Source organism: Falco biarmicus, chromosome 11, assembly GCF_023638135.1.
Source record: "Falco biarmicus isolate bFalBia1 chromosome 11, bFalBia1.pri, whole genome shotgun sequence".
Taxonomy (NCBI): Eukaryota; Metazoa; Chordata; class Aves; order Falconiformes; family Falconidae; genus Falco; species Falco biarmicus.
The window spans coordinates 9,757,485-9,781,651 of NC_079298.1; the positions used below are offsets into that span (position 1 = coordinate 9,757,485).

General features: G+C 47.6%; 3 protein-coding genes across 10 annotated transcripts in view; all 3 read left to right on the forward strand.

Moving 5' to 3' along the window:
• Positions 1-1,007: 1,007 nt before the first annotated feature.
• TXNDC12 (thioredoxin domain containing 12) lies at positions 1,008-12,885 on the forward strand. The gene is made up of 7 exons (XM_056355294.1): positions 1,008-1,249; positions 3,249-3,309; positions 8,787-8,839; positions 9,407-9,480; positions 10,032-10,101; positions 10,191-10,274; positions 10,665-12,885. The coding sequence occupies exons 1-7, from the start codon at positions 1,159-1,161 to the stop codon at positions 10,742-10,744; spliced, it is 513 nt and encodes a 170-aa protein (XP_056211269.1). The 5' UTR covers positions 1,008-1,158; the 3' UTR covers positions 10,745-12,885.
• Positions 3,316-6,444, forward strand: KTI12 (KTI12 chromatin associated homolog). Its single transcript, XM_056355293.1, has one exon. It carries the CDS (start codon positions 5,026-5,028, stop codon positions 5,746-5,748), a length of 723 nt encoding a protein of 240 aa, XP_056211268.1. The 5' UTR covers positions 3,316-5,025; the 3' UTR covers positions 5,749-6,444.
• Positions 12,886-18,848: 5,963 nt separating the features above from the next.
• RAB3B (RAB3B, member RAS oncogene family) overlaps positions 18,849-24,167 on the forward strand; it is a 58,206-nt gene continuing 52,887 nt past the window's right edge. Inside the window, exon 1 of one of the 8 annotated variants that reach the window (XM_056355753.1) lies at positions 18,849-18,941. Coding sequence is in view for 2 of the 8 variants with exons in the window: in XM_056355746.1 (XP_056211721.1) it covers positions 22,390-22,395 (6 nt within the window). In the remaining 6 variants the exon portion in view is untranslated. Of the gene's footprint in view, positions 18,998-19,208; positions 19,383-22,313; positions 22,396-23,513; positions 23,531-24,167 lie in introns of those variants that run through there. The other 7 variants (XM_056355752.1, XM_056355750.1, XM_056355751.1 and 4 more) reach the window with 7 other exon arrangements.

A 24,167-nucleotide genomic window follows, 5' to 3' on the forward strand; every position in this document is an offset into this window, starting at 1 on the left:
GTGCCCCAGGGCAGTGGCAGGGACCGACGTCCCAGGGCAGTGGCAGATGTCCCAGGGAAGGGCCAGTGCCCCAGGGCAGTGGCAGGGACCGATGTCCCAGACCAGGGCCGGTGACCCAGGGCAGTGGCAGATACCCCAGGGCAGGCACCGGTGCCCCAGGGCAGGCAGGGACTGCTGTCCCGGGGCAGGGACTGGTGCCCCAGGGCGGTCAGGGGCCAGGGCCTGGTAATCCAGACCTGGGACACAGCGGTTCCAAACATGTCACTACGCACGCTTTGGCACGCTGTCCCACTTGGTGAGCCCTCCTTCATACATGAGTGCTTACGGTCGGTTCTACCTTCCCAACCAGCTGGGCTGTGGCATACAAAGGCACCCACTCCGGTTGTGGTGCAACCAGAGATGCTTCATTGTACAGAGAAGCTCATATTTGTATCTCTGAGGCCGGGTACAGATTCCATCTGTATGTACCACCAGGCTCAGGGCAGAAGCCATTCATGAAGTTACATAGTTACATATCACTACAAGCATGCAGACACCTATTTGCTACTAGATAACCATGTTTATGTTACTCTCCTTCACAATACCCAAGCTGTTCTCTCATCTCCTCCAGGTCAGAGATCCATCCTCCTCTCGTATCTCTCTTCAGACATTCTCTATCCTCCTGCCTCTTATCTCCCATCAGTAATGGTCAGACACTCTCCGTACTCCTCTCACACATCTCTCTTCAGACATTCTCTATCCTCCTCTCCCACACTGGACAACTCTTGAGGGCAGCAGGACGAAAGGGATTTATTTGGGAGGGAAAAATAAGCCCGGAACCCACTGCTCCCGGCCGGGTAACCCCTGACTCTGTACGCAGAGTGCCGGGGCCCGCCGTGACTGTGTTCCGCTGGCCGGGAGGGAACGAGCGGGGCCCGCGGCGGGGCACGGGGCGGCCCCGCAGCCCGCTCCCTCCCCCGGCACCCGAGCGGCGAGGGCGGCGCACCGCCCACATCCGCCGCACATCACTTCCTGGGCTTTAAAAAAAAAAAAAAAAGAAGGAAAAGAAAAAGAAAGAAAGGAAAAAAAAAAAAAAAAAAGCTCACCGGAGCGGGTCCGGTCCCGTCTCGGAGGTTTGGGGGCCGCAGCCGGGGCGCCGCCGCTGCCCGCGCCGACACCATGAAGGCTCAGCCCGCGGCAGCCTCCGTCTTCTGCCTGTGCCTGGTGCTGGCGGGCCGCGCCGCCTGCGCCGCCGAGGGGCTCGGAAAGGGTCAGGAAAGCGTTTCCTCGGGCTTCTCCTCTCGGCTTCGGTCACCGCCGCGGTGGGGCCGGGGGGGCGCGGGGCGGGGGACCGGGCCCTGCCGCCGCGCTTCGGGGGGCCGCCGGCTGCGTCTGACTGTAAAGACGAGGGGGCTGTGAGCAGCCTTTGCCGTCCCGGCCGAACCCCGAGAGTTCCCCTTGCGAGGGACCCCGCCTTTACGTGGCGAAGGCCCGGGCGGGAGGGCGCAGCGCTTCGGTGCCCCCCCGCCCGGCAGGTGCTGCGGGGCCCGGGCAGCCCGGGCAGGCGGCGGATGGCGCTTCCCGCTCCCCTTCCCGCCCGCCTCGGCCTCCCGCTCCCTCAGCGCCGCTCCCCGGCTCTCCCGGGCTGGCCCGGGCCTCCCCGGGTGATGCCGTGCCTGGCATCCTGGTCCGGCCCCGGGGGCGGCTGTAGCCTGCCTTAGGGAGACATCTCCCTGCAGGGCTGGTGGTAACGCCGTGCGGGCAATGACAGCAAAGCTTCGTGGTGGGGACCTCCGTCACCCCCCTTTTGTCTTAACAGTTAGTTCCTCAGATGACTTTCATTCAAAGGAAACACTCCGTAATGCATCCTGTAAAGCTTTTAAAACTGAAGCTTGTCACAAAGTGGGTTTCGGTTTGAAAACAAGCTTTCAGAAGGTGTTTCCTCGCTAGAACAGCTGTTTCAACGTGTTGGGCTTCAAATGGAATAGCTGACCTGTCAATAATTCTGAGTAAACGTGGTTTATGCTAACCCAACTGTTTTTTTGCTCTGCTACATGCAGCCGGTACACACGCAGCCCTGTCTGACGCTGCCTCTGCAGCGGGTACGTGTGTGAGATTGCACATGGATGGGGCATTCCCATCTTACCGCTAGCACAACTAAGTATTTGATGTATTACATCGTCTGTGTTCACAGTTGTTAGTATCAGGACGGAAGATAAGGTAATAAAAATACTGTGCCAACTGTTCAAACCTCTCAGATGCTGATCTAAGATGCCACAAGGTTTTGCTGACCATGTTTTTTGGCTTTCTCTGGCTGCTTTGCCATAGCTGTCTGCTGGGGACAGTGTCCACTTTCCCCTGTGTCAGCAGTCGGAAATCTGTGGCTCCTGACCCCCGTGTAGCCCCCAACATCTGCCCCCCTCAGCACCCTGGGTACTGGGGGTTGCTGACTAATTCAAACCCTCAGTGATGGGAAGGGGCAAGCTGAGGCTGCTGTTTGGTCATCCCGGCGTTACTGGAGCCATGAGACCTCTGAGGAGCTCTTCCAGGGGTGCTCCCCTACAAACAATTCCTGGATCCCCTGTGTCTCAGCTCTCCGTGTGCCTTTCGGCCATGTGCTGTGTTGGCCACAGGGTCAAAAAACCTGGCAGCCCCTGCTTTGCAGCTGATAAACCTATGCTCGCAACTGACATAACAAGACTTGTTGTCTGGACGTGGGATAAAATATTGCCTCTGTTGTTCAGTCACTGTAACATTCAGAAATCTGTAGTGGCATTCTTTCTCACTCTTTGATGTTATTATCATCAGCAGTAATACTTAGCATCATAGTTGTAGAGCAATTAATGATCGTATGTTGGCCTAGGAATTTTTAAGTTTCACTTCAGTTCACATACAGTGGGATTTAGGAAGCCAAATGCTGACATGTTGGTCATTAATCTGTTGGTAAATGTTCACAGATTAAAAAAGAATAGGGAGTAATCAGAAGGCCCATCAATTTTAATCTCTGCTTGGGGGATTTTGGTGTCATTACCATATATGTAAAATATTCATGATTGTGGTATGTTTTTTGTTAATTAATTTCAGTGGGATTCCTCATAAGACTCTGTAGGTTGTAAGTATTTGCAGAAGTCTTTCCAGGACTGGGGATTATAGTTGGCTTTAAAAAAAGAACATAAAATGAGTTGAAAATATTCTTAAGGGTTGGACCGTTCTCGTCTGTTAATGACATGTTAAAACACACAGCGTTTATAAACCCTTCTCTCTGGCAGGTTTTGGAGATCATATTCATTGGCGAACGCTAGAAGATGGGAAGAAAGAGGCAGCAGCCAGGTATGTTAGCCAGTTATAAATACAGAAAAGCGTCTTTAAAAACGTTCACAAAAACTGCATCAATCCTGAATTTCACCACAGAAAATAGTAATTATTAACAAACATGAGGGTGGTTTAGGAGACTGTTGATCCCTGTCGCTTATTGGAGAGAAAACAGTGTTTTGTTAACTTTGCTGAGGCACCACTGCAGTCTAATTAAATGACTGAAGTCCTAGCACGTCTTTGAAATGAGAAGAAAATAATATTTATCACAGCAAAGAAAGATGTGGTTCTCAAACCCACAAATGCATGTTTAAGGAGTACTTGATCCCCTTGAGCTCAGTGCTAATACCTTTGGTAAAATTCAATGTGCCATCAAAATTCAGATGACGCCTCAGTGTGAGATGAGAGTTATTTTGTTACCCTCTGCAGAAAAAGCGTCAAAGTTTCAAACTCTGGTGGACTGCTAAGTTGTTTAGTAGAACCTTTTCTGGGTTAAGAATGCTGTCTCGATGAAAAGGTGAAAAAACTACATTTGGACACATTTATTTCCTCAGAATTTCTTCTGTTTCTTGTTAAAATGTCAGAAGGAAAATTATATGCTTGTAAGTTCTACTTGTACTTTTAAATTTATAACCTAGATCTGACAATGCAGACATGAGTGGAAATTCATTATGCCTTCCAGGTTTGCTGTTTGAATTCTGCTCTCAGACTGATCCATCTGGCGAGTTCTGTGCTCTGGTGTAGACACCGAATGAACCCAGATGGTACAGTTCAGAAGTCTTCCAGGTTTTCATAACTGGGTATTTTAGATGGCGAGCTCTGGGGTTAGGCAAGGATGAGTGCTTCTGCTCAGAAAGGCGCTGCAGCAAGGCTGGGCGTCACGTGTGCCCGCTCCTTTCCCTGCGGGAAGCACAGACCTGCTCCATGCTGTGAGCTCGGCAGCACTCACTGGAGCATTACTGAGTTGAAGGATTAGGAGAAACCGCCAGGAGTGAAGGAAAGCTAAACCTAAAGTGAATTTTGGTTCGAAGTCTGACCTGAGGTCAGGAGATGAAAAATTGCACAAAATGAGCGGTTCTGCATCAAGTGAGATGCATCAGAGCTAGTGGTCTGGGAAGTCTTAAGATGTAGGTTTCTGTTCTGTACAGCCTGGGTGTGTGGGAGATGCTGGAGACACCTCGTTCATCTGTTCCCGGTGGGGATCCGACGACGCGCATGCTCCCGGAGCGGGAGATTCACTCTCGGGAGGGGGGGAGCTATTTGAGTAGGAGGTCGTGATCTCCCATTACCACAATTATTTTATCCTAGTGCCCTTGAATCTCATCACTTCGGTAGTATTTCTTTTAGCAATTAGCACGTCCTAGTCAGAAGGCTACTGATTTACATTCCTGTGGAGCGCATCTGCATCTGTGCTAATTGTCCCTTTTGGAGGGCAGTGGGCCGAGCCCCAGACCATCTCTCGCAGCACGGCTCCTGCCTGCTGATGGTTCCCGTTTTCGGTGCAGCTCCTGCCTGCACAGTTTTAGGCTTTTCACTATATTTTCTGGCATCACCGAGGGGCTCCCCACGCCAGCCCGCGGCCCCGCGGCGGCTCCGGCGCAGACCGCGGTTGCCCGGCGACCCCGTGTGTGTGTGTGTCTCCGTCTGTCTGTCTGTGTCTGTGTGTGTGTCTGTGTGACCCGAGCGGAAGCAGTCGCCGTCCCCATCCGGGTCAGGGCGGCGGCGGGCCGGAGGATGCCGCTGGTGGTGCTGTGCGGGCGGCCGGGCAGCGGCAAGAGCCGGCGGGCCGCGGAGCTGCAGGCGGCGCTGGGCGGCCCGGAGCGGCCGGCGCACGTCGTGGCCGAGGCGGAGGGCGGCCGGGCGGCGCTGCGGGCCGAGGTAGAGCGGCGGCTGAGCCGGCGGGACGTGGTGATCGTGGACGCGGGCAACGAGCTGCGGAGCATCCGCTACGAGCTGTACTGCGCGGCGCGGCAGGCGGGCACGGCGCGCTGCCTGCTGCACTGCGCCGGCGGCCCGGGCGGGCACGGCCAGCCGCCCTTCGAGGCCCCCGACCCGCGCAACCGCTGGGACCGGCCGCTCTTCACGGTGCACGGGGAGGAGCCGCTGCCGCTGGCCGACATCCGCGCCGCCCTGTTCGAGAGCGCCCCGCCGCCGCCGCACCGCGCCACCCGCCCGCAGCCCCTCCAGTCCAGCGGCTTCCTCCACCAGCTCGACCGAGCCACCCAGGAGGTGCTGGCCGCCGTCGTGGCCGCCCAGCGGAGCGGGGCGCAGCCCGGGGAGGTGATCCGGGTCCCCGGCGTCACCGAGGGGCTGGTGCTGAGCCGGCCGGTGAGCGTGGCCGAGCTGAGCCGCCTGCGGAGGCAGTTCATCAGCTACACCAAGATGCAGCCCAGCGACGAAAACTTGCCCCAGCTGGCCAGCATGTTCCTGCAGTACCTGAGCCGCAGCATCCAGTGAGCTGTCACCTGTGCCACGCACAGCAGTGGCCCTGGTCCGCTACCAAAGTACTCGCACCAGCAAGGACATCCCTTCCAGCCACAGCGTGGACATCCGGCATCCTGCGTGTCGGACCATGTGGCAGCAGCAGCTCTGGGAAGATGGATGCCGTGTCCCTGCAGCAGCTGAGCGAGCTGCAGTGCTAAGAGGGCCTGTAGTGATGCTGTTTCCCCACCCCAACGTTCTGCCCACTTGCATCTTTCAGAAAGGAGTAGGCTGCCGTTGCATCCCCAAGCAAGTCAAGCCTCCTATGGAGGCATAATTCCCAGTAATCAAATGGTGTCTGAACATGAAAGCCCAGAGGGTGGTGACTGCAGGGAAAAGGCATGTGTATGTCTCGAACAAGAAGATTTTTTCCAAGGCTGTCTCCAGATCATGTCAAACTGCAGAAGAGACTTCAAGTCCAGAACTGGAACAGGCTGTATTTTTGGGATGCAACCGTTTCAGGAACTCAAACTGAAGCCAAGAGATAGATTTGCAAACTCTGTACTAAGAAGGGTGCTGGCTTAGCAAACTTAAGTTTCTCTGTTTCAAGTTTAATAATAAAGTGTGTGCCTTAAATGGAGTAAAGTCTTAACTTACCTGCAGGACTATTTTATTGAGATAATTTGCTATGTCTTTTCTCTACAAGTTCATCATTAAACACCTTTAAAACCACCAATTGTATAAGAATGAGTGTTCTCATAGGAAAAATGAGCTAAAATGACAGTGTCTGTTCTGGGTGGAACTCTCCCATAAGTTTGTACCAGCTGTGAAGGGTAACTTAGTTTTGCGCTTAGTTTCAAAGAATTTCAGTCTTTGCTATACCCCATGTATAGCTTATATAAACTTTTCACTTTCTGGTGGGTTCTTCATCCCTCATTTTACTAAACGGTGGCTTTTTGTATGTGTCATGCCCCCCGGGTGAAGTGGGGCAGGAAGGGTTACTTCGGTTACGGTGGCTGTTCATCTGACATACCAGCTGCTAGGTGGACTTACGCATTGCAGAACTGAGAAATTACTACAAAAATGTTTTGATGTAAGTAAGTTTCCTTTGCCAGTCAAAGTGAAGAGAATAAAGCTGAGAAAACACATTCAGTATCTTAAACTTCTGTGAGTTCTCCCTAAGAGTTGGTATTTCAAGTCTCTGAGTGCTTCCATTTAAAACCTGCTTTGAAAATTTATCTTAACTTTAAAAAAAATTGTATTGCAGTATCCATTACCAGACATGTGAACTTTTCTGACTGAAACACTGACCCTTCATGATAGGAACAATGTATTTTCCAGCCTTAAATCAGCCTCTCCTCAAGAAAGAGGCAAAATCATGTTGGACCATATGGAAACTATATAAAAAAAGTGTGTTTTCATCATCAGGGAGAGGACACTGATGCAATACAAGCTTTGCTAGGGAAATGTGTATTCTTCCTCCTCACTGCAAACAGAATCCTATGTAAAGATGGTAGTGGTTAAGAACTACTGTATGTTGTTAATGGCTTCCTCTCCACCCTTTCCTGGCTCTGAAGGCCATAACTGAATGCTGCTACGGAGAGATTTCCTTTCATATCTATCTACAGTTAAAGAAAAACTCGGTACATCAGTTCTGCTAGTAATTGATTTAGTTGCTGCTATGTGCGTAGGCGTTTGTAATTTCTGTGTGTGAGAATTGTACTTTAACCACTAGTATGGTAACAGTTTATACAATAGCAGAAAGTTTACGGTTTGCTTTGCTTGGCATATCCTGAAAAAAGTATCCATATAGTATGTTCTCTCTGGGTTCCTTCCTTTCCTTCACCTGCTTGGAGGCTGTTCTTTCTGTTCTGGAAGCTATAGCATTATTACCAGCTTCCCTTGGATATTATTTATTAGGAAGAGAAAAGAGATGAGATTCCTGATTGCTTTTTCTTAGTTTATTGCCTTAGTCAGCATTCACCAGTTCAGCTGCTGGATGGTAGAAACAATGAAAGTGTTAGTAAGGACTTTGGGGTGAGGGAAGTGTGGAGGTAAGCATTGTACTACCTGGGTTTGCTCAATAGCAACAAAACTCACCCGTAGTTGTATCACTTTTCTTGTTAGAAAGGTGAAATTGGTGGAAAAGTCAGGAGCAGTGAAGTGGTGGATTAATTGCATCAGCAGCGCTAACAACAGGAAATACATGAAATTTATAGTGTCTTCAAGGCCCCTTTGTCTTGTTGCATAGTGCAGCCTGAATAGATTATAAAGAGACGTCGAGCTACTGAACCTGGTAAGCTTGACTTTGTCAGAAGGTGAAATGCTAAAGGGATTTTTGAAGAACAGAGTTAAATGAAACAAATCAGGGCAATGGAAACAACCTTTGGGTAGCGTAGGTAGTAAAGGTCAAGTGAATTATTTGGGAAGAGAGAGAGAATAATAAAAAATAAATTTGGTCCTTTTGCATTTATTTAGGCTACAGTTCCACGCAGGCCCCCTGCTCCTTCTTCATCCTGGCACTTGTCCCATTTGTCACAGATCTGTACAAGCATACCAACGTGTAGGAAGCTAGCTGGGCAGCTAGAGGGTTTGCTAGGGTACTGTGTTCGATTATTGCTCAGTAGAGGGTCTTATCACAGGAGGTGACCGATGCGTACAGACTGTAATGGGGAGAGGGGCAGTTACATGATTGTCATTCACTGGATTGCCTGTAGCAGCCACAAAAATCCATCCTGAGATCTCTCAAGCAGCTGGTGTCTCTAAGCATTTCCAGTAAAAAAGCACATAACCGGTTGCGTATCTGAGCAAATCTAAACTAGTGAGAGCAAATCTTCCAAAGAGAAAGTATCTTCTACACAAACAGTTATAATAAATTATTATTATACATATTTTAAAATCGGGAAAACTTTTTGCAAGACAACCTTAGAACACAGCAGAATCTCTTTACATCTCTCATTTGCTGTTGCATTTAGCCTTTGTAGAAGTTTTGACTGTTAAAACGTACATGTGATAGAACTAGGTTTAGAGACTGAAGTGTAAGCTTTCTTTGACAATTTTCTTTCTCTTTTTAGTGGTTTGCCTCTTATGGTTATCATCCACAAGTCTTGGTGTGGAGCTTGCAAAGGTAAGTGTATTTAATACTAGAGCTTGCTGAAATTTCTAATGAACTTTTGTATACAAATCATGTAACCATGCCAAAAGCCAGCCATGCCTAAATGATGGCAAAATAACAGCTGTGATGCTTGGCTATAAAACATGGAACAGAATGAATGGTCTTTGAGAATTAAGTGTAAATTGCCTTACTTTCAGCTGGTGGTTCTTTGAAGGTGAGGCTTTGTCTCTTTCAGTATTGCAAACAAACAAGCTGGGGTAAGGGTTAAGCTGCAAGGATGAGTTACTTGGGTGAGAACAGTGGTTTGCAGCAAGCTTTTTGCTTCTGTTCAAATGTGACTGCATGTGCCTTGGCCAGGCTTCATCATGGCTGCCCAGCAAGGATTGCTTCAGTTCTTTAATGTTCTGAGCTTGGCTTGAACAGTTTGGTACATATATTCCATTTACTCACTGCTTATCAAAAAGTACCAGCTCTCCAGAGGGAGGAAAGAAGTTGAGATTTTGATGATGACCTGAAAACCTGAAATCTTTTCCACTGTCTTTACACACCTCTTTTTTTTCTCCCCGCCCCCCTATTTAGCTTTAAAGCCGAAGTTTGCTGAATCCAAGGAGATCTCTGAACTTGCCCATAATTTCATTATGGTCAACCTGGAGGTAGGCTGCCCTGTGATTTGTATCTATGTTACTGCCTAGCCATTAAACATTTGGAGTCTTACTTAACTGGTTGCATCCTGTTTTGTGTACATCCGAAATCCTGCATTCCTGCATAGGTAGTCAGGATTGATTGATATAGCTGATTGTTTTAAAAAGAATTTTCTTTAGTCTGTTTATTTTAATTGTGTTTATAAACCTGGCTCTTTGCCATTGTCTCTTTAACAGTTTGTACCTTGTGTCATTCTGTTGCCACAATAAAGGAATTTATATTCATGCTCTCATGACGTATCAGACATTCCTACACCAAAGTGGAGCATTTAATGCAAATCGACAGAACAGAAAAAAATACTGTTATTTTCACAAATGATGCTTGCTTAGGTAAAAATAATTTTCTTTCCTTTGAGAGGGGAAGATGCTGCAATTACCTAGCATCTCTTCAAGATGTAAATTGCTCAGGGTAAATGGAATCTAAAGGCAATAGCTTGTTTCTTTAAAACGAGTGCTGTGATATCTTGCTAGTATGTCCCCTCTCTTCTGCCTTGCTTTGGTAGGATGATGAAGAGCCAAAGGATGAAGCCTTTAGTCCTGATGGAGGTTACATTCCCAGAATCCTTTTCATGGGTAAGGGATCCACAGCTGTTGTATTCACTCACAGGGCTGTGTTGCTGTTGTTGCCACCTAAATATCCTATTTGTTTTCTTGTTTTGTAGACCCCAGTGGAAAAGTCCACCCAGAAATCATAAATGAGAAGGGAAACCCCAGCTACAAGTATTTCTATACCAATGCTGATCAAGGTACATGCAAAGTAGTTTGAAGTGCATTTTTAGTGAGATGAAACTCTGATACTTTACAGCATAACTGAGAGCTGTTAGATACAATGTGAGTGAGAGGTTCTTTTATGCCTTGAGGAACCATATTCAGAATCATGATTCACCTCAATACCTACTATAATGTCTATAGGACCTAAACTTTGTCTCCAGCTGTGGCATGGAAAATCATGCAATTTGCATGATCCAGCTACAGATAGTTGGGAAAAGGGTACAGGACTGGTTTCTTTTCCCCACAGGTTAATTTGTTGATCTACATGCTGTAACTGTATTGTTTTAAAACACTTTCATCACCAGTTCATCATGATGTTTTCATCTTAAGATTAATATTTGATATCTCTCTGTCTAATCTTTCAGTTGTCCAAGGGATGAAGGAGGCCCAGGAGAAGCTAACGGGTGATGCTTTCAAACAAAAGCACCTGGGAGACGAACTATAATGAATACACTGAATGATGCTTTTCCATGACTTCAAAACTCTAAAAGGAAATGATTAAACAGACCGAGAATGTAGATGCACTGAGGGGACATAATTGTCCTGTCAACAATGTTAGGTTAAACCCTGTTTGGAGTTCGCACACATGCATCAGTTAGTGTTATCTCCTCCTCTGCCTGGCAGTGTGTACTGTGATGGTTATTTGCAACTAGGTAATGTGAAAACACATCACACTGTGTGTTTGAGCAACCACTAATATTTGGTGTTAAAAGGGAGGTGTGTAGGGCAAAACATTTGAGGACAAACAGTGTGATTGGAATAACTAGAAGTAGCCAACATTTTGATGCTTAATCAGGGTTGGATTCCTCTTTTCTCACTAGTATTATGTGATCCCATTGCTTTTACTGGGGATTCCTATGAATGGGGCATGTTCCTGGGCCAGGTGTTTTCTAGACATCCCAAACCATGAATTCAGTCACTAAGCCAAGTAGGATAAATTTCATGAATGTCCAAGTAGCATGTGAAATTATTAGCTCTGCAAACATATTTTTGTGTAAAACTGTGTGTGATTCATCTTCATTTGCCTTTGGGCAGCAATTTAACTTTTTCCTTACGCACTCACCTTTTGATTGTTTTATCAAGTGAGGGTGGGTTATGTTGAAGCTTTACGGGGATTCCCCTTGTATTCTTTGAATGTTTTTTGGCGAATGCCTTGCCATCACATTGTACTGTATTTTTGTACCAGGGTGAAAAATTAAACCTTTTTAAACATAAGCATGCAGACAGTGTTTTTTGGTAAAGGGCATAGCTTCCCATTCTTAAGGATGGGGGGAATATATTTTTGTTTATGTTGCAGTGGTTATTAATATTGAATGTCACAGCTGAAGAAGGTTTTTCTCCTTTTTATAATTAAAAAGACAACAGCTGGTTTTCCCTGTAATTAAAATTCAGCCATTTTTGTACTACCTATACAGTTGAGGGCAGGGTAATACCTAGTGTTTATCTACTGGAACTGAAAAGAAAAATAGAGGAGGAAAAAAATCACCTCTTGCGACCTGCTGGAAACGCTTTTCCTAATGCAGCCCAGGGAGCTGTTTGGCGCCTTTGCCACAAGGGCGCATTGCTGGTTCATGGTCAACTTGTTCTCCACAAACTCCAACACTGTCCTCTGCAAAGCTGCTTTCCAGACTGTCAGCCACCAGCCTGTACGGGTGCACAGGTTATTCCTCCCCAGGTGAAAGACTCTGCATTTCCCTTTCCTGAACTTCCTGACAACCCTCTCTCCCCATTTCTCCAGCCTGTTGAGGTCCTTCTGAATGGCAGGACAACTGTCTGGTTATAATCTGCTCTCCCCAGTTTTGTATCATCTGCCAGTTTGCTGAGGGTGGAGTCTTGTCCGTTCATCCAGGCTGTTAATGAAGATGTTGAATTATCAACCCCAAGGGTTCTCCACTAGCGATGAGCCCTTTTCAGCCCAGCAGTTCTGTCAGTTTTCCATCCACCTCACTGCCCATTTATTTAAGTTGTATTTCATCAGTTTGTCTATGAGGATGCTATGGGAGATAGTGTTGAAAGCCTTAGTAAAGCCAAAACAAACATCACCTACTGCTCTCCCCTTGTCCACCAAACTAGTCATTTAAAGCAAAAAAATCCTGTCCAAAGGCACCTGTCATAACTTCCCATAACCAACACAGAGATCATTTTCTACAGATAATTTTTGAGGAGCTATCTGAGGACATTAGGTAGGGAAAATTGTTGTGTGCAATAAACCCAACTTGTCTACTGAGTCTGTTTTTACTGTTCAATAGCATTATAAATTTTACTTTCCAGACCAGTCTGCCTTTACGGGATTTTTGACACCAAAACTCAGTTGGGCACTAAAAGACAAGGACTCAGTGGAAATAATGGAATTATTGCACATTACTATTACCCTGCTCAGCTACTAAATGTTATCTACAGGTTTTATCCTCGGCTTCTCTTGCAAAATTAACAATGAAATTGAACTCGGCGACTATTCTCAAGTTGTATCAGCCTTCAAAGGAAATAATTCTGTGTAAGTCCTGAAAAAGGATTTGTGTTTTGCAAAACTGTCTTTTTTTTCCCCAGCTGTATCACTTGACTTAATAAAAATTAGGTCCTGTCTGATGCTTCTTATTTCATTTATAACCTCAGATTGACACGACTATAAAAAATCATTGCTGTGTCTCTTTTTTACTTGCCACCAGGGGGAGGACTCTGCTTGTTCATTTGGGATATGATTCAACAAATAATTAAAAAAAAAAAATCTCTCATGCCAAATAGCAGAGTGCATCTCTGTGACTTCCCAGGCACGCTTTTGCAGCAGCTCTGCCTTTGTCTTTGCAGTGAAATTACAGCCTGTAAGATGTACATTGTTTGTCCCTTTCTTTGCAAAACGCTCTGATGTCAGAAGCAACACAGCCTCAAAGTAATTTTTTAAAAGTTCTTCATCTACAGACATCTCCCTTCAGTGACGGATGTGGGCAATGCGTGACCATCCTCAAAAATTTACTCTCCCTCACCTCTTCTATCATGCATCTCCTTTCCTTCAGCACTTTATGCCTTCCAGACTTGCTACTTCCAAAGGAAAAAAATACTCCGTGATCCTTTTTACTTTGTTATCTGCCTGCCTCCTTTCTCTCTAATTCTTCCTACCCTCTATATTCAGACATGGTGAGCTGGTACAGCTTCCCCACCCTCCCTTCTACTTGCTTTTTTCTAGATTATGCTTTTGTCCTCTGCAGCAAGATGGAGCTTGGCACCTGCTAGCCTGCTTGGCATTTAGCTGGGGTCTTGATAGAGTACGACATAAATGCTGCCACAGCTTGATTGCCAGGGGCAGCTAGTTAACAAGTGTGAAAGCTGTTTCACCTCTCTGGATTGCAGGCTAAACTTACTTTTGATCTGTTACTTAAATATTTTTCTACCAGTTAGTTTTACACCTGGGCATTTTAGTTGCTAATGCAGAATCTTTTATGCTCTTCTCCTTTTTAATCTAGATTAGGTGATACTGCAGGTTGGCATTTTCCTCTGTGCAGAGAGATACATCTTGAACCTTCCATCCAATGGTTGCTTTGTCTGTGTTGTGTAACTTTATGCACACAAGCAGCTCCACTGGGTTTAGAATTGCTGCTTACAGGTCAGTGTGTGTTGTAGTTGCATTTAAAGTTAATTATACACCGCAGCAGCTCAACTGTGCACAGTAACCAAGGCCTCAGATTAGTTTGCCCCCATCAGTTTGTTCTGTGTGTTGCCCATCTGCGTATGACTTGCAGTAAACCTGCATACTTACGTAACTTCTTTGGATGCAATCCCTTTGGATACTTAGCTTCTGCTCCGCTTGTGGTGATAACAAAACCCAAAGACACTTCAGATTTCTTAGTATAGACCCGGGGAGCTGCCAGGCCAAATCAACCTCATGTAAACAAACATGCTGTCAGCGCTCTTTCTCCCAGACACAACCCACAGAGGGAAAAAAAAGCCCCAAAGTTAATTAAAGAGTGACTGGATTGCAGCTAGCCATCTGGCAGCCTGGGAGCAGAGGTTGCTTTGTGCACCTGGGGCTGAGCAGGCTTTAAGGAAGTGTCAGCTAGAGACACGGGAAACCTTTCCTTTGCCGTGCTTAGCAGCAGGGAACAAACGTGCAACAACCAAGAACGCCAGCGTGGCCAGGGTGGCCCGCCCATCATCCTGGCATGCTGAGTTTAGTAGTCATTTACTTCAAATGCGCTTTTGTCCCCGTGGCTGTTTGCCTGCCATCGTATCTAGCCTGTGTCAAACTGCTAGTGAGCTTCATTCATTGCCTTCACTTACAGCTTGTGTAACAGATACCTCTGAAGTGAGGTATTATTAAACCCGCATGAATGCAAGGTCGTATATCCACGGAGGTGATGAAACTTTCCTTAACTTTTGGCAAGAGGAGAGGCATTTGCATTTGCATTATGCTGTGATATTTATCTGCAGCTGACCCAGTATTATGCCTGATTGGGTTTGCCCAACCAGGAGAACCACTCCAGGGCTGTTCCTCGACAAGCATGGCTATAGGTGGATCAAAACTTGAGACCTGAGGATGGAGGTTCAGGAAGCAATAAAGGTGGAATGACACCAAGCAGAACTCTGTTCAGGGCACAGGATAAAAAGGAGAACTTCACTGCAAGTCCACGCTCACCTCAAACAAAGCAAAGCCAAAGGTTGAAGTTTATCTAGAAGACTGCACCCCACTTCCAGACAGTTGTGGAAGTTGTCTTTAGGGCTGACTGGAGAGGGGGGCTTGCTGCCTGGAGGGAGCCCCGAAACGGTCGTGAAGGTCTGTTGAAGTGGTAAAAGTCATTTTGTCTCAAAACTATCAGGCATGTTAATCCAATCCCCCTTTCTTCCTCCAAGATACAGGTGCCAATTTGTTAAGCAGTTTATTTGACTAAACTGCTTTTAGTTTGCTTTTCCTTTCAAAGTTTGCCTAGCGTAAGGAGTGGCTGCACAGAGTTCCCAGGCCTCTCATTGTGTGGGGAGCACCACTCCTGTGGGAGGTGGTGATTCACTCCGGCAGCGCCAGCCCGGTGCCACCACCTCAGCCTGCCCCAAGGAGCGGGAATCTCCACTGACAGGTGCCAGCCAGTTCCTCTGGCCTGTCACAGGCATTGGGGACAGGGTCCAAGATTTGAGTGATCCTCTCCAAGCTGTGAAAAATGTACAATTTTGTAATGGCTGAATCTATAGTAGGTCCCTTGATTAGTGACCAAAAAAAAAAAAAAAAAAAAAAAGAGACCCCAAACTTCTCTGTTCACAACTATGCTGGAAGCAGGGACTGGCTGACCTGTGCTCATGGCATTCCAGGTTCTGGCTGAGAACACCCAGAGAGGCTGTTACACGCCATGCTGTGCTGGAACTCCTCCCAGGATGGGGCAGAGCAGCCCACCAAGCTTGGTGTGGGCAGCGGGCAGGGTACATCCCAGGCATGGGATCACCGGGTGGGTGCATGCTGTAAAAACAATCGAGCATTTCTGAGCTGCTCCCATGGTCTGCTTTCCTCCAACCAGCACAGGTGTCTTGTTCTCCATTTCCCATCTCCCCGGCATGATGTGGGGGATGAAGGGGAGACAACTTCCTAGAGTTTCCTCCTTCTCAAAAGGGCATGATCCCATTGCTGCCACCCAAGCCAGGGTAAGGGAGTGAAAGCTGACAGCAGCTACGTGAGGAGCCACAGCAAGGCTGAAGGGGCAGAACAGTCTGGACTGAATTAGATCATTAGAGATCATTTGTTGGTATACACTCGTTTTTTTGGACCATTTTGCACATGCACAGCGTGGTGTAGGTAGATATGCTGCAGAAATATGAATTGATAAGAACTGCAGATGTCCTCCCCGCTTTCTGAGTGTGTTTCAGGACACAACACAATATGCTGTGCATAAAAGAAGATGCATTGGCAGCACGGTCAAATCTGGCTGTCACTTTATTTTGCTATTTCTAATATTATGAACAGTTTTCAAAATCCCATTTGTAAGGATTTTGGTGCGTTAGCCCTGTTAAAGAGAATGAAATTCACACATGTCTTGGGGACACAGCATGGGGCATACATGCTGTTTATTGCACGCTGAAGTGAAGAAGCACCTGGGTGAATGCTACCTATTCAAATAAGGAGAATTTTGTTTCCCCCTTGCAGTTGCCGTGTTTTCACCTAGTTTCCATGGACAACAGCTGGTAATAAGCCAAAACTGCTGCTTTGTGTGCAAACTGTGCTTCTTTGGGATACAGTTTTGTCGGTGTGTGCCCAATGCCTACCACTAGCTTAGACGATGACTCTCTTAGACTCATGATCAATAATATTACTCCTTACAGCATCGCACACAGCAGACCATCACCCTTGATTTAGGTGCTTTGGTGCTGCTCTTGCTTTAGTAATAAATAATCAATAAAATAGTGTTTTTAGAAAAGTGGGAACTGAAGAGATGAAAATTGTTGCCTTAGATCAATTGTACTGTGTGAGGATGCAGTATTTTGAACTAGAAACATAGTGGAGTATGCATGCCGTGCTTGATAAATGTGCTTGCATAACTGCTGTGAGAGAGTGCGATAGAGCCACACATCAGAAAACAAGATAAAGCATAACATCTGCTTTCCCTTCCACCTCCATGGGCTTGTGGGAGTTCTCTTCTGCTTCCTCATTTGCACATCTATAAATTAAAATAATACAGAGCTCTGTCACAGAAAGTTGTGTGAGCAACTCCGGAATGTTAAGTCCTGGAAGGGAAGTACACTGGAAGAGCTAATAATATTGACTCCATAAATTATAGGAATGTGGCTAAACAAAATGATAGACAGAAAGAATCATTACAAATTCCCCTGTCTCCTAATTGCCTGGGGGCACCCCTTCTTCTTTTGGTTAGCCCTGACTGAGAAAAGGCTTGTGCATCAACAGTGGCATTTCAGGGATGGCATGAAATCTGGAAAAGCCTTTGGGAAGTAGGCTGAACAGTGGCTCTGCGCTCATGTCTGCAGTCATGGGATGTTAAATCAGGTGATAACTGAGCAGATGCTCAAGGGACCCTAAGTCATAACGTGTCATCTGCATCAAAGGTGTAGGTATCTGCCCATGACCACTTGCCTTCCATGTTGGTGCTTTACAGGGCTGTTGGCTCACAATGGTTTGCTAGATTGAGCGTCAGCAGACAGAGGGACATGCGTTATTACCGTCACCACAGACACCATGTTGGGTAGAGTGGAAGTCAGGTTTTGGAAAAGGCAGGGATCACATTTCCCACAGCAATGAGAGCACTGCAAGGAGCTACAAAGACTTTTGTAGGTGTCAAGCTTGCTAGACTGTCTTTAAAATAACTGTTGTAATGAGTCCAGGGTTTTGTTATGCTGTCAGTTATGTCAGGTTGCCTACACAAAGCTGACACCTTGCTTACAGCTTAAATCAGGGCCTGGCTTATATAGCAATAATTTTAGTTGGGGTCTTGATGGCAAATAAATATTTTCATTCTAGATGAGGTTATAAAATCACTCCAGTGCTGTGTAGAATTGTCCCCTGGGCCACCTGGCAGATAGCTCTGGCTTGAGTATAATGGAGTATAATGAGTAAAATGGAGAAGCTGTATGGCATCTCTGATCTGCGGTGAGGTGTTCCTCGAAGCTTCTCTGTGTCTCTCCTGTGATTGTTCCCAAAATGCACACCTTGGCTAGATGCTAGTTATATAGCACTACCGTGCTCTCTGAGTTTCTACATTTTGATGATATTGTTAACTAGTCAACTGCCCTGGGGAAAATGTAGCAATAAAAGCAATTTGCAGACTCCTTTAAAGTGGCTGAACTGTTACAAAGCTAAAGCTTGTCCAAGGGCTGGTTGACCTTCAAGCCAATCCAAAGGTGGTTACTGAAGATCATGAGATGTGCAAAAAGCTTCTACAAGGAGCCAGAGCGATCTCTCCTGTTTGGGCAGTGTCTGAGCTGCATCAGAGTGCTGCACATCAAACAGCACAGCACACCACGATGGGGCTGGGTGGGAAGGGAATGGAGCTCCGGGGGCTGCGGCAGGCTGCAGAGGTGCCTGCACCCCCCAGTTTTAGAGCCCTGAGGTGGTCCCTGGGGGCTGCTTAGCTGGTCGAGAAGAGGAGGCAGGAACCCTGAAACCTTCAGGTGGCTCCTGCTCTGACCTCCCCTCACAGGAGTCACCTTCTCCCCAGGCCCATCACGATCCTTCCCGTTATGCTTTGGCACTTGTTTACAGCTGGCATCGGGGAGGCACTGCCATCTTTGCTGGCTGTTTGGGAAGCACCTCCGTGGTTACACGTTTAAAACACCCGTGATTTCGTTCACTTTCTCTGAGGAATCACCTCCGAAAGAAAACTGTTTGGGTTTCCCACCAAGGGACAGGCCACAACAAGGTCTCTGTCTTTGAGCTTGGGGTCTGTTTGTAGGATTTTAAAGCCAAAAGAGTCTGCTGGAATCTCTTCATGAGTCCTCCTTCAGGCAAGCCACCTGAGGAGGTCACAGGATCTTCAGCCTGTGATCACAGGGGAGATCACAGCTGCCGCCTCAGGTTTTTCGTCCTCTCAGCAGCAGACCCGACCCTCAGCCCTCCCATCGGTAGTTCCTGCTGCTGCCACAGCCGACACTAGACTTCAGAGTTAACAGTTCTATGAAGTGAATTCCAGACCGTGTGGAGAGTGCGACAAGGACGGCAGGTTAGGGCGGCACCTGCGACGTCATTCCCGCCACCGGGGCTCCGGGAACGCCTGAGGTGATCCGTGGCCCCGGGAGCGGGGCGCGGGGTGGGGGGCAAACGCCAGGACGGGGCCCCCGGGGTGTCGGGCCGCCCGCTGCCTCCCGCCGGCCGCGGCATGCGGAGCGGAGCCGCGCCCGGCCGGGACCCCCCGCCGGCCCCGCCGGGGCTCCCGCGCTCCGGCCCCGCCGCCCCAACCGGCCGCCGCCCCCCCTGCCCCGCCGCGGCTCCGCCCCCGGGGCCGCCCCAGGTGCCGGCGGGGGGGCGGCTCCCGCCAACCGAGCAGCGGCCTGGGGACTGGCTCGGCTCGGCGTTGCCGCTCCCGCTCCTCCGCCTCAGGTAAGGGGGAGCCTCCCGCGCTGGGCGCGCCGTCGGGGCGCAGCCGCCCCCGTCGAAAGTAACGGTAAGGGGGGCCGGGCGGCGCGGCGGCGGCCCCTCAGGCTCCCGCTGCGGGGCGGGAACCGTGCCTCGCCTCAGCGGCCCCGCCGGGCGCCCCGAAACTCTCCTCGGGGCCGTCCCCGGGCTCGGCGGCCGGCGGCGGGCAGGGCGGAGGCCCGGGCGGCGGCAGGGGGTGCACCGGCCCCCGGGACCGCCGCGGGCGGGCGTTGGCTGTGGTGCCGGGGGGTGCCCGGCGGGCAGCGGTTGGCGGGACGGTGTCGTGCGCCCCTGAGGTGCGGTGTGACAGGCAGGCCCTCAGGAGCGGCGGGGAGGAGGCGGTAACAGCAGTTACATCTCTAAAATAAATATTTGCCAGCAGTCAGAGGTGGTATAATGCTGCTTTATCTTTAAAATAGCCTGAGCGGGAAGGGGGGGCTGGAGGCCGGCGCCTCGCCGGCTGTTTTCCAGCTGGTGTGCGACCTCTGTCAGTTCCTGTCACCCTGGGCCGTTGTTTTCTGCTCAGCGAGTTGCAGCTGGGAAAAGCCACAAACTGGCGGGAAACGCGGGGGCTGGGGTGGGTTGGGGCTGCCCCGGGCAGGGCAGAGACGTGCCCCCCCCCCCCTCCCCCCCCCGGTGCTGCCCCCCACGGGTGTGAGGACGGGCCGCGGTGGGCAGCCAGCCCCTTACACAGAGCCAAACAGGTCAGTCTTTGGGATGTAATTCATAAAAAAAAAAAAGTATAAACTTCCCAATTTCTCTGGTTCATGCTGTATGCAACACCGGTGGTCTTTTCTCCTCATGTCCTGAGGCTGTGCGCTGTTTTTCCCCGACGTTCCTCCTGTGCAGCAAGGCTGTGTCGTCTAGTGCGTGTGGCAACATTGCGCCGTGGGTATTGCCTGCGATACATCGCTAACGCTGGCACGAGCGTTCCCATCTTTCTGCTTCCCGAGGTTCTGTCTCTGCACTGTCCTTCTTACACCATGAGCGTTGGTTAGTTTGTGCAGTGCATCAGGTTGGTCTGACCTAAGTTAAGACTAACCTGGCCAAAATAAAAAAAATAAAAAACCAAAAAGTGGGGGTGGTTTAATTTTAACCTGGATTTATCCCTTGACTTGAGACAATGTAAGACCGTGGCCTCGGGAGTTTAATTCATGTTTCTGTGCACTTCCTTGGTGGCAAACCTGGTTTCAGCCTCTCCTGCTTTGTTCCTCATCGCTCCCTCCTGACCCGGTGCTGCACCCTCAGTAGTGCTACTAACAGTTTGTGGGGTTTCATAGTAGCCTGGCTTAGCGCTAGGTTCAGATAAACCTCCTCCTTTAAGCATTTTTTTCTCCTCTCTCTCCCTCCCATGGTAAGAAATGTCAGTGGAACTACTTGCTCTGTGTATTTGAATCCGTACTCAGATAATGGGAGCACTGGTAATTGGATTATAGTGCGCACAAGATCAAATCCATGTGCTTCTGTATGTAAGTGTGTAACTGAAAAGCATTTATTTCCTGTTATTTGTGCTTGCTATCCTGGAAGTGGTTGTATATGCATTTACTGAGACCTTGCTGTGATCACTGCCTTCAGGTCTGTTTTATCAGGACAATTTGTAGTGTAAGTCAGAAGAAAGGCGAATAAACCGATCTTTAAATCAAGCTTCCTTTGCAGTTTTGACAAAACTGCTGCCCTCTTGGCAGGTACGATAAATTTTCACGTGACAAATGGAGAAGACTTACTAGCTTTAGGTTTTAATAGCAGTAGTTCTTGCAACATCTAGGTGTAGCGAAGTGATACATGTGGTATTCATTAGCATGCTAGTTGTCGTGTAATAGTCATGTTAGTTGACTTGTGCGTGGTTCAGCTAGTTTCTCCTACTTTCATTTTCGTGTGACCTGACGCAGGTCCAGATCAAAATGGGCAGGTCACAGCACCACATTTCAGGGTCTTGTATCATGTTGGCTGGTTGTAATGCCAGGGAAAGGCACTTGTGTCCACTTAACCCTCCCCGGTAAGTCAATGTCTGTTCTTTGTTACTCCTTTGGCCCGAAGAAGTAGTTTTTTCTGAGGCAGTTCTCAGCGGCTGACATGGGGAAATGTCCTGAACTGGTAATCTCAGGTATGCTTCTTGCTGTAAAAATATATCTTGTGCTTAAAGTTCTGCAGTGTTTAGTGAGCTCTTGCAAATGTGTGCTTAGCTTACTGCAGGGCGGTAGTATTTGATCTTTGACGTAAGCAGTAAGACTTACATTTGGAATATAAATATATTTGGAAGCATTAACTAATTAAAGTATGGGAATTGCAAGGGTGCTTGTTCTAATCCTGGTTAGCAGGGGTCTTACTTCGCAGCATGGAGAACATCATAGCACACAGAAACGAAGTAACTTGTTGATCACAGATTTTCTGCTTGGAGGAGGAGGAGGACAAAAGGCAGCAAATTAAACTTCTGTGCTGCAGAGGCATCCTGAGCTGGCCCTGTACAGGTGGTTACCACAAGACAATACTAGTCTCCAACCACCTGATTTGGTTAGGACAGCAGCTTGCTTTTACCTATAAACGAAAGGTTTTAGGCCTGGTGATGCAGAAAAATCTGTTACTGTCTCCTGCACACCTGTGGGGGAGTGTCTACCCGAGTCTGCATATGGCCTGACTAGCTCCAAGTAGTATGAATTCTATCATCTGCCTGATCTTGCCTTATCTTCTACCACTGTGGGAAGGCATGGTCACGGCTTTCTCTGTGGAGGGCTTTATCCCATAACAGAACATAGCTGTGCCCTGCCTTCCAGCTGGAGAGGGATCAGCAGGGAGTTACACATGTCTTGGCAGCAGAGTTGGTATGGGTTTGTCTTGTATGTTCGTTCTGAGTGCTTTTATGTCACTGCTACTTCAGTGTATTCAGCAGTTGGATACTCAGAAGTATTTCACTATTGTCATTTTGTTCTCAGAGAAAGTGAGGCAGAACTGCCAGGGTGGAGAGCCGATGAGAAAGGGACTGATGCCCATTATCTTGGCCATTGCTGCAATGTTTGTAACAGGAAGCAAGAGCTTTAATGATGGTGAGTTTTATAGTAGCAATCAACATCTTGAGCTTGCACTGTCTTCTGGAGTCAGGGCCGGTTCAGGGTCAGCCTCAACTAGCGGTTCTGTTGGTCTAGAAATTGGTTGGCTCCTTTGGTTTCTAAACTCAATGGAATATTCAGGGAATTGCGGAAATCTCCTCTGCATCTGCTTTCTAGGGCATAAGGAGGATGTAGGTCTCTTGTTCTGTGCATCATCTGGGAGAGAGCTGAGCTGGCCTTGGTTTAGCTCCCCTTTAGAAGAGGATGTCTTTGTACTGTTAAGTATTTTCCTCGATGCCTTCTGGAGTAGCGTGTTTGTCAACAGGCATGGAACTATGTGACGATAAAAGAGCTGCAATGAAAATGCTCATAGAAGAGAGTAAAAAATGTGAGAACTTTTATTTCTTTACATTTTCGGACACTGTAAAATTAGAGTGACTAATTCCTCCTTCCTGAGGGTTTTGTTGTGGCTCTAAAATGGACTTTAAGGATGTTGAAGGTTATGGAGGAAATGGGAGAGGCATGGCTCTAGACACAGACATTTGGCTTGAGGAAATCTAACAACAGTCCCTGCCTGCTGCCTAACAAAGTGTAGTTGTAAAGGTAGAGAGTTGATAGAAAAGGGTGATATCTGCAGGTTCTTGACTTCTGTTCCATGCGCAGCAAATTCTTTGAAGACTTTTTAAAGCCTGTGATTCCAAATTTGAATGGGTAGTAACAATAATAAGTAACCACCTATGTTGTTTAGAGGTTTTTATCGTTCAGTTGCTTATATTGAACTCATTTGTAGCATGTGAATTCCAGACCAAATCCACTACAAGCATCTTCTTGTAAAGACTTCTGGACTCATCAATAAATCAATTTTAGTTTTTGCTGTCAAGATGAGGGGCTTATTTTTTTTAAGTAATAAACATAGACTTAATTGTTTTTCTGTTTACACTGTTGAATTATTTTTGTTCTAGATCTATCAAGTGAGTTATTTGGATGACACCTCAAAATCAAGTTCTGGACAGTACTGAAGTGCAATCCAGAGGCTGTCCCAGGGAGCAACTGTTGCAGAGGGCAAGGGTGTAAGAACAGGGGGAAACGTAACGGATGCTGAAAAATGCGCAATACTCTGGGCAAGAGCAAGGTGCTGTCTTGTTGCCAAGTGAGATGATTATCAATTGTGTGGATCGTGAGAACAGATTTGCCCTTGTTTGATCCAAATTCTGATCTGGAATAGGTGGCTGCAGCTTGTTATTTACATAAGGTCTGAATTTGTCCATGTGTTTTGGCAGTCTCCACAAGGCAAGATAATGTGAGTCAAGATGACAAATGGGGTTTTACCTTTGTTTATTGGAGAGGAAATGCACTAGAGACAGAGTTGGCCTTTAGATTGTATTAGCCATGAAAAAGAGAACCAAATTCTGTTATGTTTTTCTGCTCTAAATCTGGAATAACTACTATTTTAAGGTAGTTATTTTTGTGTAGATGCAGACATTTTGTAAGTTGAAGACATTTCCACATCCTACTGCAGTTTGCCATTGCAGCACAGGAGACTTCGATGCAGGCTTTGTGCAAAACACCGGTGTATACAGATGTATTTCAGCTGCTCCTTGGTTCTACTTACTTTGCTGCCTTTCTGCAGGAAACACGTAATGATTCCCACGCGAGGTTTTGCATCCACTTGTAGGATTGATCAGGAACTTTTAGATTAATCTAGATAATCTACCTTTAATAAATTTTAAACTGGGGGCTCCGAATATCTGATGTTATCTTAATGTCCA